At 47.4% G+C, this 12083-nt stretch overlaps 1 protein-coding gene across 2 annotated transcripts in view; it reads right to left on the reverse strand.

The window, feature by feature from the left end:
• The window catches only part of WASHC4 (WASH complex subunit 4), a 1268393-nt gene extending 1256877 nt beyond the window's left edge, over window positions 1–11516 (reverse strand). For both annotated transcript variants that reach the window (XM_078674607.1, XM_078674599.1), the window contains exon 1: window positions 11308–11516. In XM_078674607.1, the coding sequence (XP_078530733.1) occupies window positions 11308–11371 (64 nt within the window). In that variant the 5' untranslated portion in view covers window positions 11372–11516. The remainder of the gene's footprint in view (window positions 1–11307) is intronic.
• Window positions 11517–12083: the final 567 nt, after the last annotated feature.

The following is a 12083-nucleotide window of genomic DNA, read 5'->3' on the forward strand; positions in this document are numbered from 1 at the left end:
TCCCGTTGGTCCCGCCTGGCCCCATGTCCATTCCTATGCTAAATTATATAAATCTAAAGAGAACTCCACAGGTGAAGCGCCTGCTCCGACCCATCCCCAATCCTCTCCCATCCCGGTGCATGATACCACTACTGATACGGATACCGATACTGTTTGCTCACAGGCCTCCAAGCCTTGTAAGCAAACCAAGAAGCGTAAGCATGCTTCTTCCCCTGTCACCCCTTCGCCTTTCTTGTTTGACCCTTCTGACATTGTGCATCCTAGATCCTCTGAATGGGTCCCCCCACCTGCGGTGGCTGAATATTTAGAGACCCACTTGCGCAAGGCTTTTGACAAAGAGGTTCTGGCCCGCTTGAAGTCAGAATGTCCTCACAAGGTAGCTATCACCCCCGATATAGACACATCGATGACTACTTTTCTAAAGAAATATAAAAAAGATCCCAAAAAGGGGATTGACCGCGCCCTGCAGGCGTGCCAGGATAAGGTCCTCGACCTTTCAGGCCCGCTAGCTAAGATTCTAGAACTGGCCCTTCAAGCTCAGGAAACTGGTAATGCTATTCACCCTGAGGTCCTGGCTGGTTGGGCGCAAAGGGCGATTTGCATGCTTGGAAACGCAAATTGCGCCCTAGCTTCAGAAAGACGCAAATCCGTTCTACTCCGGATTGATCCACAATTGGTGGAATTGGCTTCATCGGAACCGGGCCCTTTGGCGGAGGTCCAGTTCTTTGGCGACAAATTCGTAAAAGATATCGCCAAGTTCGTTACTACTTTTGCTTCACTCGACAAATCCCAGGCTTCCTTGAAAAGAGTGCTGCACCAGGCCTCTGGTAGGGCCGGGCGTGGCAGAGGACGCTTGACTGGCCGTTACTCGAATACTAGTCCTCAACGAGGATATGCCCCAAGACGAGGCAGAGGTTACACCCAAGAGCCCAAACAGGCTGGTTTCTATCCTTCCAGGTCGCGCGGCTACAGAGGGCGCTTCAACCGGGGATATAAGAATTTTGACACCCAATCATCTGGTAAGTCCTGTGTGTCCGTCAATCCCCTCGGGGGCAGATTGTTACATTTTGTGGTCAACTGGACGAGTCTCACGTCAGATATGTGGGTTCTTCAAACTGTGCAGAGTTACCAGATAGAGCTGTTAGACTGTCCCCTTCAAGCGTTCCCCCCCGCCCTCTCCTTTTTTCCCTTCACAAACTGAGTTTTATCGACTCAGAACTAGAAGAGCTTTTGACCAAACAGGCCATTGCCGTGGGACCCTTCATTCCCGAATGATTTAGCAGCAACGTCTGTTTGGTGCAAAAGAAGGGCGAAGGCCAACGCCTAGTGTTAAATCGGAGAGATTTCAACCCTTACGTAGTTTATCGACACTTCAACATGGAAGGCATCCATCTTTTGAGGGATCTCCCGTTGGAAGGAGATTGGATGGTCCGACTGGACCTGAAGGATGCATATTTTACCGTTCCAGTTTGCCCCTCTCATCAAAAACTCTTGCAATTTCAATGGAAAGGGCGTTGGTACCGTTATCAAACTCTCCCCTTTGGCCTGTCATCTGCTCTGTGGGTCTTCACCAAACTCCTGAAGCCCGTGGTCTCCCGTGTTCGGGAGTTGGGGGTCCGACTCATTGTGTACTTAGACGACATGTTGATTCTAACCCAGGATCGGACTCTGCTTCTCACTCACTTGGAGTGGACGACGTCCCTGTTACAGAATCTGGGTTTCGTTATCAATTCCAAGAAATCAGTGCTGATTCAGAGTCAACGATGGAGTTTCTGGGCTTCCTGATAGATTCCATCTCGGCCCAGCTCCTCCTTCCAGTCTCCAAGATCAGATCCATAAAGAGGGAGATCAGAACCACCTTGTCCAAACAATTGATTTCTCTGAGAGTCCTGGCAAGAATAGTGGGGCTTCTTGCGTCATCAATGCAGGCCATTTTTCCGGGTCCCTTACACTACAGGGCCCTGCAGAGGCTCAAGATTTATTATATTCAGGAGAGGTTTCACTACGATCATCTCATCCCCTTATCCTAGGAAGCCCAGGAGGAGCTTCAATGGTGGCTGGAACACATGACGGGCTGGAACGGCCGGGCAATTTTCGGCGCAGCCCCGGACGTGGTCGTCGAATCAGACGCCAGTCAATGGGGCTGGGGTGCTCGATGTGGGGATTTTACCACAGGAGGCAGCTGGTCAGCCGAGGAATTAGAATTGCACATAAACTGCCTAGAGCTGCTTTGCCATCAGGTCTATCTCACCCCTGAAGAGCAATTGCTGCATCCTGCTTCGTATGGACAATGTCTCAGTGGTGAGATACATCAACCGGTTAGGGGGAACAAGGTCCCGCATGCTTGTGAACATAGTGAAGGAATTCTGTCATTTTTGCCTGGCCCGCAAGATCTCTGTGGTGGCAGAGTACCTGCCGGGGAAGCTCAATCAGGTGGGGGACTGGAACTCCAGATTTCTCCAAGATTTCAGCGATTGGAGGCTTCATCCCTCGCTGTTTGCTCAGATCATGGGTATGCGAGACCCTTGTCAGATAGACCTGTTTGCCTCTCGCCTCAATGCCCAACTTCCCCTGTTCTTCAGTTGGAGACCGGATCCGATGGCGATGGGAACGGATGCGTTCCTTCATCATTGGGGGCATCAGAGGAATTATGCATTTCCTCAGTTTGCCCTGATTCCGGGGGTGGCGGCCTTTGTCAGTCGACAGAGAGCTTCATTAGTGTTAGTGACACCTTTGTGGAAGACTCAGTCTTGGTTTCCCAGACTATTGGAGTTATCTGTGGATCTTCCGTTCCGACTTCCGGTCTTCCCGACTCTCCTTCAGGACCCAGTGGGGTCAGGCCATCCACTGGTCCTTCAGAACCTGTTAATACTAATGGTATGGACGCTCTCAGGAGACATGAGAGCATTGCAGGCCTTTCACAGGCAGCTGCCAGCTTTATGCAACAAGCGTGGGCTCCTTCCACCAGAAAACGATATTCAGCTTCATGGAAGAGAAGGGTGGGTTGGTGCCTTGAAAGGCAGGTGGATCCTGTGGGATCAAATGTAACTGAGATTTTGAATTTCCTGTCTGAATGCGCAGAATCAGGCCTCGCTTACAGGTCAGTTAATAATTTTAGATCCGCTATTTCTGCTGGACATGATCAGATTGATGGTAAGCCGGTGGGGATGCATCCCCTGGTTTGTAAATTACTTAAAGGCGTCCGGGTGGCCAATCCTCCTCGGCCCAGATATTCCACCTTATGGGATGTTTCTAAAGTGCTCTCCCTTCTGGAATCCTGGCCGGATAATATTGATTTGTCTTTAAAGCAGCTGTCTGCCAAGCTTACTATGTTACTTTGCCTCATTTCATGTCGAAGAGTGTCTGATGTGCGAGCTTTAGATCTGGCTGGTAGGATGTTCTCTCCTCAGGGGGTATCTTTTGTGATCTCCAGAAGGACCAAGACCATGTCTCGTTCGGTAGAGTATGCTTCTTTTCCGCATAATAACAAGTTATGTGTTTTGCAATGTTTGAAGTGTTATGAAGATCGTACGCTTTCACATAGGACTGATCCTTTGGGTCAACTGCTGATTTCCGTCCAAAAAACATTCAAGCCAGTCTCTGCTGCCACCTTAGCTAGTTGGGCGAGATGGGTGATGTCAGAGGCAGGTATTGGCATCTCTGTTTATGGTGCCCACTCTGCCAGAGGGCCTATGGCCTCCAAAGCCTACTTGTTAGGCTCTAGGTTGGAGGACATCCTCAGAGCAGCTGACTTATCTTATGATTCCATGTTTAAAGTGTTTTATTATAAACCAATTCCTCATGTTTCTGATGCTGTGATTGATGAGCTTTCAACCAGCATAATCAGAAGCCTCCGGTCCTGCCATAGAATACAAAATTTTCTAGCTATCGCGACAAGAATTTTAGATTCTATTAAGGACACGGAGGCGAGGATTATCCCACCCGTTGGGACAGTTTATGCAACTGTAAATTGTGTGAGTTTATAAGTGTTTTATAACCACTTTCTGCCGACCCGATGAGAAATGAAGTTGTGGGCTCCCTTTCTCAACCTTGTTTTCTGTTTTAGGAAATGATTCCAACAAGAGTTGATTGGTTACTCCGGATGGAGCCAGCATGCCTTCCTGACAGAAGAGGAATTCTGAATTTGCTGTGGATTATTCTCCGTTGAGAATTTTGAAAAGGAACTGTTTATCTCTCCGTTGAGAGTTTAAGACTTTGATTTGTTCTTATTGGACTGAGTTTGCGCAAAGAACGAGGAAGACAGATTAGTGTCTCTCTACTTTGTATACTTGATAATGCTGTGATTGGCTGTTACAAAGAAGGCGTGGTTTAAAGCCTCATGGGTATTGATGTTTTTCATTGTTGTAGTTTTACTCTAATTGGCTGCTGTGTTTGCAGTAAAGAAATAGAGAAAGCATAATCCCCGCCTCCGTGTCCTTAATAGAATCTAAAATTCTTGTCGCGATAGCTAGAAAATGTTGTATTCTTCCCTATGGAACACTTCAGGATAAATTCGACTCAACCACAAAAGCACTTAATTTTCAGTCAGACAAGTTGGAAATCCAAATAAATCTGCTCCACACACTCGCAACCTATGTCGCTGGGATCGATTGTAAACTACAACAATGGAATGACCTTCTTTATTGAGAGAAAAGAGAGGCAGGCTCAATTAGTTCAATGGATGCCTGCCCCTGCCCATTATCAATAAACCTGAATCAGTCCTTAAGGCCCTAGAGGATTTGGTACAAGGTCTCAAAAGTTTAAAAAAACATTGGATAAGCACAAATCTCAAACGCACCGTGTGGACAGATACCTATGAACAAAAAGTATCTCACATGCACAGCTGGCTGAAACTAAGACCTTACCCAAAATCAGTATACAATCCATTTCTCTTCAAGAGCACAAGGGTGAATCCAGTGTGACTGAGGTTTTCCACAAAGCTAATGGCCTGTTCTAACAAAATGCAACACAAGGCCTTCATGCACAATCAAACTGAAAGAAACAACATACAACTGTTAAGCTTTCTGAAGGACAACATCTTGGAAGGAATTAAAGGTGTTACGTCAACGAGTAGCAAATCTCTAACAAATTACCAATTGTAAAACTACTCACAAAGCTTGAACGGAGAAAAGTAAAGAAAAGTGCACAATAAAAACGCTAAGACAACAACAATAACTAAATTCCAAGTTTCTTTAAGATTTCCTTTTTATCCCATTCACGTCCAAAGCAAACCCAATACCTGAAAAATAACTTCAAACTACAATTAAAAAAGGAAAATCAACTAACCAACATGACACTGAAATATCTATCATAACAATAAAAACAGGAGAATCTATTAACCGGTTACCTGTCAAGCAAAAAATTAAGTTTAAGGCACTAATGATTACATAAACGGGGTCCATTGTATATCCAGAAGACAATAAGAAACTGCATACCTCTTAAGACACTTTGCTGAGCAAGCTAAAATCTTTTAAGCATCCCTAGGATACATAAGGCAAGGGCAGGCGGGAGGTCCTTTGCCTTTCGGGCTGCTACTCTCCGGTATTCCCTGCCTATCTTCGAGATATAGTTTCAGAGTCTATTTTTAATTCTAATCAAAAACCTTTTTGTTTAGAGAGGAGTAGTGAATTTTAATAGGAAAGCATAAATGTTGAAGTCTTTCATGTTGCTCTGTTCAGTGACGAAAGGCTTGCTTTGGACGCAGCTGTATGCCCTTTCTAAATTAATTTCATTCATCAGGAGAGACTTAGTAATATCCCTATGCAAATAAGTTATGTGCTACAACAAAACACTTGCAGTGAAACACTGAAAAATGATAACTCAATCCTTCCTAGATCGGGGATTCTTTTTTCCCCAAGGAGAATCCCCCAAAGGGATCAATAACGTCAAGGGAGCAATTTCCTCCTCAAATACCAGTAACACAAGTGACAAAAAGTCAAATAATAATTAAAACCCAATAGCGTTGATAGAAAACAGACCCGAGCTGGCAGCCATAAGAGCAGTGGCTGCTGTTTCACACCACAATACAGGGCTACAAATACTTACGAATAAACCACTCCTCCTACCCAATTATACCTACAAGGGGCCTTTTGATATTTTAAATAGAGGCAACATCCTAAAACTCTTAGGCACAGTAAAATATTGTTCAGACTTAACGTCTCCTCACATAGTAGCCATTGAATTTTAGCCCGCAACTTTTCCAAATACACTGGAAGCAACACTAGTCATCTAGGCAACAGTGCAAAGCACCAAGCAAGTGTTCAGTCATACTCCTCAATTACAGGAAACATCAATTAGGGAACTGGCCAAACATTTATATCTCACATTCCTATTAGAAAAGGTGCAAACTTCTCCATTTATAAAAGTAAAGCACATCCTAGCAACTCTTTACTTAGCAAGCTTTACTCTTAATCATATCAATAACCCCTCCTCAGCACCCGACATCGCCATAGCCATCCCAGATGGATACAAGATCACCAGAAGGGATCGCACCAACAAACCAGGAGGAGGAATCGCCATAGTCTACAGAAATACCCTCAGAGTCTCGACCTGCACGACACCTCCAGCATCGCTGAACACCTGCACTTCCAGATCCACACCGACCCAAACACCACTCTCAGACCCCCCGGTCCCCAGCCTGAGTTCATCGACGCCATCTCCAACATCGTCAGCACATACGCTCTTGCGTCCTCAGACTATACCTGAATTTCCACCTCGAGAACGCAGACGACTGCAACTCCACCGCTCTGCTCGATAACTTCACCAACCTCGGACTCAAACAGCTCATTACGACCCATCCTCTCAGCCAGCAGCCACGTCACCTTTAGCCACTCCACCATACTCCATTGGACCAACCACCGCTGCGTCCACTTCACCTTCAACAAACCCACCACGCACCGCCACCTGCTACGGATCCCCTACCGCAGCTGGAACAAGGTCACGGAAGACCAGCTCATCACCACCCTCTCTCAAGGTCCACCGTCAAACACCACCGGCACAGCCGCCAACAACCTCAGTCAATGGATCGACGACGGCGCCAACACTCTCGTCCCGATCAAAACACCCTCCTACAGACGCACCGACTGAAAGGCCAGCTGGTTCACCACCGACCTCCAGGGAACAAAGAGGACTTGCCGAAGACTCGAGAAAAAGTGGTGCCATAAAAAGACACCGGAAAACCACACAGCCCTAAAGAAAGCCATCCGCAAGCATCACCAACTCATCCAAGCCACCAAAAGGTCCTCCTTCAAGGAACGCATTGACAACAACGCACATAACAGCAAAGGGCTCTTCAACATCATGAAAGAGCTCTCCAACCCCAGCTCCAAATCCAACGACATCCCACCGTCACAAGACCTATGTGACTCCCTAGCCACCTTCTTTCACCGCAAGATCACAGACATCCACGCGACAGCTTCAACACCCAGACATTCCCTACAGCCGCCAACACTGCAGAACCACTGCCCCCCAGCCTCACCATCCAACTGCTCTCCTGGAACCACGTCAATGACGACAAGATCATTAAGACCCTGAACACCATCCACTCCGGCTCACCAACAGACCCCTGCCCTCACCACATCTTCAACAAAGCAAACCGCATCATCGCTCCCCAACTTCGAAAGATCTTCAACAGCTCCTTCGCGACCGCCACCTTCCCGGAAAGCTGGAAGAACACCGAAATCAACGCTCTACTCAAGAAACCCACAGCTGACCCAAAGGACCTCAAGAACTTCCGGCCCATCTCCCTCCTTCTGTTCCCGGCGAAAGTAATCGAAAAGACCGCCAACAGGTAACTGACCCACTTCCTCGAGAAAAACAACATCCTGGACCCGTCCCAATCTGGATTCCGCAGCAATCACAGCACCGAAACCACCCTCAGACAACATCAGGACCCTACTGGACAATGGCGAAACTGCAGCCCTCATCCTTCTGTACCTCTCGGCCGCATTCGACACCGTCCGCCACCACAGCCTACACACATGCCTACACAACGCAGGAATACGTGACAAAGCCCTGGACTGGATCACCTCCTTCCTCACCGCCAGAACCCAGAGGGTCCGTCTCCCACCTTTCAGTTCCGAAGCCACCAAGATCATCTGCGGCGTGCCCCAAGGATCATCCCTCAGCCCTACCCTGTACATGGCACTGCTCGCCAACATCGTCCACGAACACAACCTCAACATCATCGCCGATGACACACAACTGATCCTCTCACTCACCAAAAACCCTGCCACCACCAAATCCAACCTCCACGAAGGAATGAAGGACGTCGCCAGCTGTATGCAGACCAGCCGCCTGAAACTTAACTCGGACAAGACAGAAGTCCTCATCCTCTGATTCACCCCCTTAGCCTGGGACGACTCTTGGTGGCCAGCCGCCCAGGGAGCCACACCCATACCCACCGACCACGCTCGCAACCTGGGGGTCATCCTGGACTCATCTCTCTCAATGACCCAGCAAGTCAACACCGTCTCCTCCTCCTGCTTCAACACCCTTCGCATGCTCCGCAAGATCTACAGATGGATCCCCACCGAAACCAGAAGGACGGTCACACAGGCCCTCGTCAGCAGCAGGCTGGACTACGGCAACGCCCTCTACGCAGGAACCACGGCCAAATTCCAGAAGAGACTCCAACGCATACAGAACGCCTCCGCACGCCACAACCTCGACGTACCACGCCACACCTACATCACTTCCCACCTGAAGGACCTGCACTGGCTTCCATTCAAGAAGAGAATCACCTTCAAGCTCCTCACCCACACCCACAAAGCACTACACAACACAGAACCAGCATACCTCAACAAGCGTCTCATCTTCTACACCCCGAGCCACCAGCTGCGCTCCGCCAACCTCGCCCTTGCCGCCATCCCACGCATCCACAGGAACTCCACCAGCGGCAGATCCTTCTCCTACCTCGCGGCCAAGACATGGAACACCCTCCCCACACAGCTGCGACAGACCCAGGACCTACTAACCTTCAGGAGACTTCTCAAGACCTGGCTGTTCGAGCAGTAGCTGCACCCCCACCCCCGATCAGCGCCTTGAGACCCTCACGGGTGATTAGTGCGCTCTACAAATAAGTGATTGATTGATAGGTTGATTGATTGAATAGGCCCCTCTCAAACACTCCTTAAAAATATTGAAATCCTGCACATAATACAATTGGAGGCAGTGGGAAGTCTCTGCAGGCTAAATCTTACCATGACTTATCAGGAGGAAGATTGGAGCTGCCTTGTGACCTCTCTGGTAGCCCAAAAGCACTGCTGAACTACTTTAGAAACTCTTCCTGTCTACCAGACCATTTCCATAGAACGTTCAAACTATTACGAGGACTGCTAAAGGCACAAAGACTAACAGTTCTGGTAAAAGCACAGGATTCTCTTATTTCAAGAAACTTGATGTGACTTAAGTTCCCCACTAGTCAGCTATGTGGAATTCCAGCAGCACGAGTCGTTACCAAAGCCAGACCCTCAGGGGGGTCTGTCAATTTACATCTCCATCAGATTACCACTGTAAACTATCAACCTGGAGCTTAGTTCATCTGGGCTAACTAGCCTTATCATTAGGAACAGAGTACAATCACACAGCTTTAACTCCCTTCCCTAAAATGTTTACTTTCTGTGTCGGTCACAACAAAAAATGCATTGCTTTAAGCCAATTTGAGAAAATAATCATAAGTCTGACTAATGCTCACCCGACTGCCCAGATGTTTTTTATCGGGTGATTTCAACACCAACTTATGAAAGAGTCTGGAGACTCTTAAATCATTAGCCTACAGAAGCATCAATGGAAAATTCCATTGCAAGTTTCTTCTATAAGCCACACGGATAAGATGGGGGCCTCGTGCTTCGATCCCCTGCACTCACTGGCTCTTAGAGCTCTAATCAGTCACTTCTTCTCAGACCAACCAGCTGCCTCGTACCGTAACACTAACCAGTCTAAATTAGTACTGGACGAAACAATAATGAATCTTATTTCAATTCATATTAGAGTACACTATCAAAATTAGGCCAGGAAGCAACTACTTTCCACAGATCATAAGTTTGGCATGGACAACTAACTCCTCTCCAGATGCCCGATGCAAGTTGGATCAACCAGTCACGTCCAACATAAACTGTTTCAAATGGAACATCTTTAATCGAGACTTTGTTGCACATGCAAAGGCGATTATTTTGAGAAGCGAGATGATAGAGAATCTCAATGCATGTGCCGATTCCTTGAATAATATCAGTATCACCTGGGTCAATTCTAAGACCTCACCTGGGGAGTACTGCATGGGAACAAGACCGAACTGAATCCCACAATTGTATTCTGGGAGAGGACTGACATTTACTATCATGTATGTACCAGGGCTCCTTGAATGCAGGCGCTATAACTAACTTTCTTCCCCCCAACAGATTGCCGTTAACTGCTGCAAAGAACCCAGGGCGGGCTGGACTCTTCATTTGGCTGGGTGTCTATTGGTCAGGACTGAGGCCGTCAGCGCTCTCCCGACACGAAAGACTGCAGGTGGAGGCGGGTTGAGAATCAGGCAGAATAGCTGCTCCAGACAGCTGCCGCCCTCAACTGAAGTCACTACACAAGTTGAAGGTAACACGACACTCAAAAGTAAGCAGATGTTGGGCATAGTACATTGTCAAGACGACTATTCTTACAGGGTCAGGACAGTACGGGACACAGACTGTTCTCTCGGTCACCGAACAAAGTAGGTGTTCAAAGCCCAGCAACTGAGTCTGCGCTTGTCTAGATTTCCCCAAGTATTACTGAAGACATAGAACGGAGTAGCATTGTGGGGCGCTACAATAATTATGCATGCATTACGTATTATTTATTTGTGCAGTATTATGTTGATGTGTAAGAAGAGGAATCGGCACAGAAAATATGTATTGCTTTAAGCCAATTGGCTTACAGGAAAAGGGACTTTACAGCTTTAGAGGCAACTTATTAGAGTGATGACAGTCTACAGACAACGGAAAATCGCCACATAGAAGTGAGGAGGGGTTCAGAATACACTGGAAGTACAGAAGAGTTGAGTACTGATAGGTTTAGGCGGGCGCCGTCTAACGATGTACAAAACTTATGTAGCAGAGTTAACACAGTGTGTATGAGAGCACAGAAAGGAAGCTATGCTATCCGAACCGCCCCTCACATGACCATCTCGTGTAACCTGTCAAAGCTGATCCTAACCCATCCAAGGAAACATAGACTCCTCTCTCCTTCCTCTTATAGCCTCACCCTTAAATACCAAACCCGGCCAATACAAATCACTCTCTGCTCCCGCCCTCTCCCTCTCCCTCTCCCTCTTACTCTGTGAGCCGTCATCTATGCGGTCGAACTCCCAGTCCGGTGAGAGTGTCTCCACTACCGCCATGACTCCAGAGCAGCCTCTGGCTCTGACGCTGGCAAGGGGCGTGTACGTGGTGACGTCGCGCAGCACCAGCCACTATTCATTCCGCTATCATTTCAGGAACTAGAAGGGAAACGCCGAGAAGCCTTTTGACTGTGCTTTCTTTTGTGTCCTGTGTTGCTCTGTCACAAGTGACCCGGAAACCCTAAACTACACAAGAGCCTATATTACAGCTGACTTGCGCATCTTGATTTTTTTTTTAATAATGCCAGAGCAAGAAAAAAAGAAAGAGAGAAGGAATGAAAGACGACGAGAAAATGAAGGGAAGAAAGGAGGCAAGACCGAAGGAAAGAAAAAGGCAAGAATGAAAGAAAGAACGAAAGAAAAAAATTAAGAAAGAGAGGAGAGAGAAGCAAGCTGCCAAGTTTTTCAGATTGCTTATGTGTCCCATTTCAATGCTTTCAGCATGTGTATGAGTCACATTCTATTGCAAATGTGCGACACTTAGAGTAACACTTTCTTGTAAGTAATTCTTAGTAATGAAGACAACGTTAACAGGGGCGTAGCTTGGTCAGTAAGATAGGGGGGTGCGAGCTTCAGTTTGTCGATGGCATATAATGTTAAAATGCATTACACGACGAGAAGGGCGCATGAGAGGGGCTTAAAGGGCAGTGGACAGGAAACAAATGCAGATTGGTAGGGGTACTAAGTGAGAGAAAAGAGAAAACACATTATT

This window comes from Lissotriton helveticus, chromosome 1_1 (assembly GCF_964261635.1).
Source record: "Lissotriton helveticus chromosome 1_1, aLisHel1.1, whole genome shotgun sequence".
NCBI classification, from domain to species: domain Eukaryota; kingdom Metazoa; phylum Chordata; class Amphibia; order Caudata; family Salamandridae; genus Lissotriton; species Lissotriton helveticus.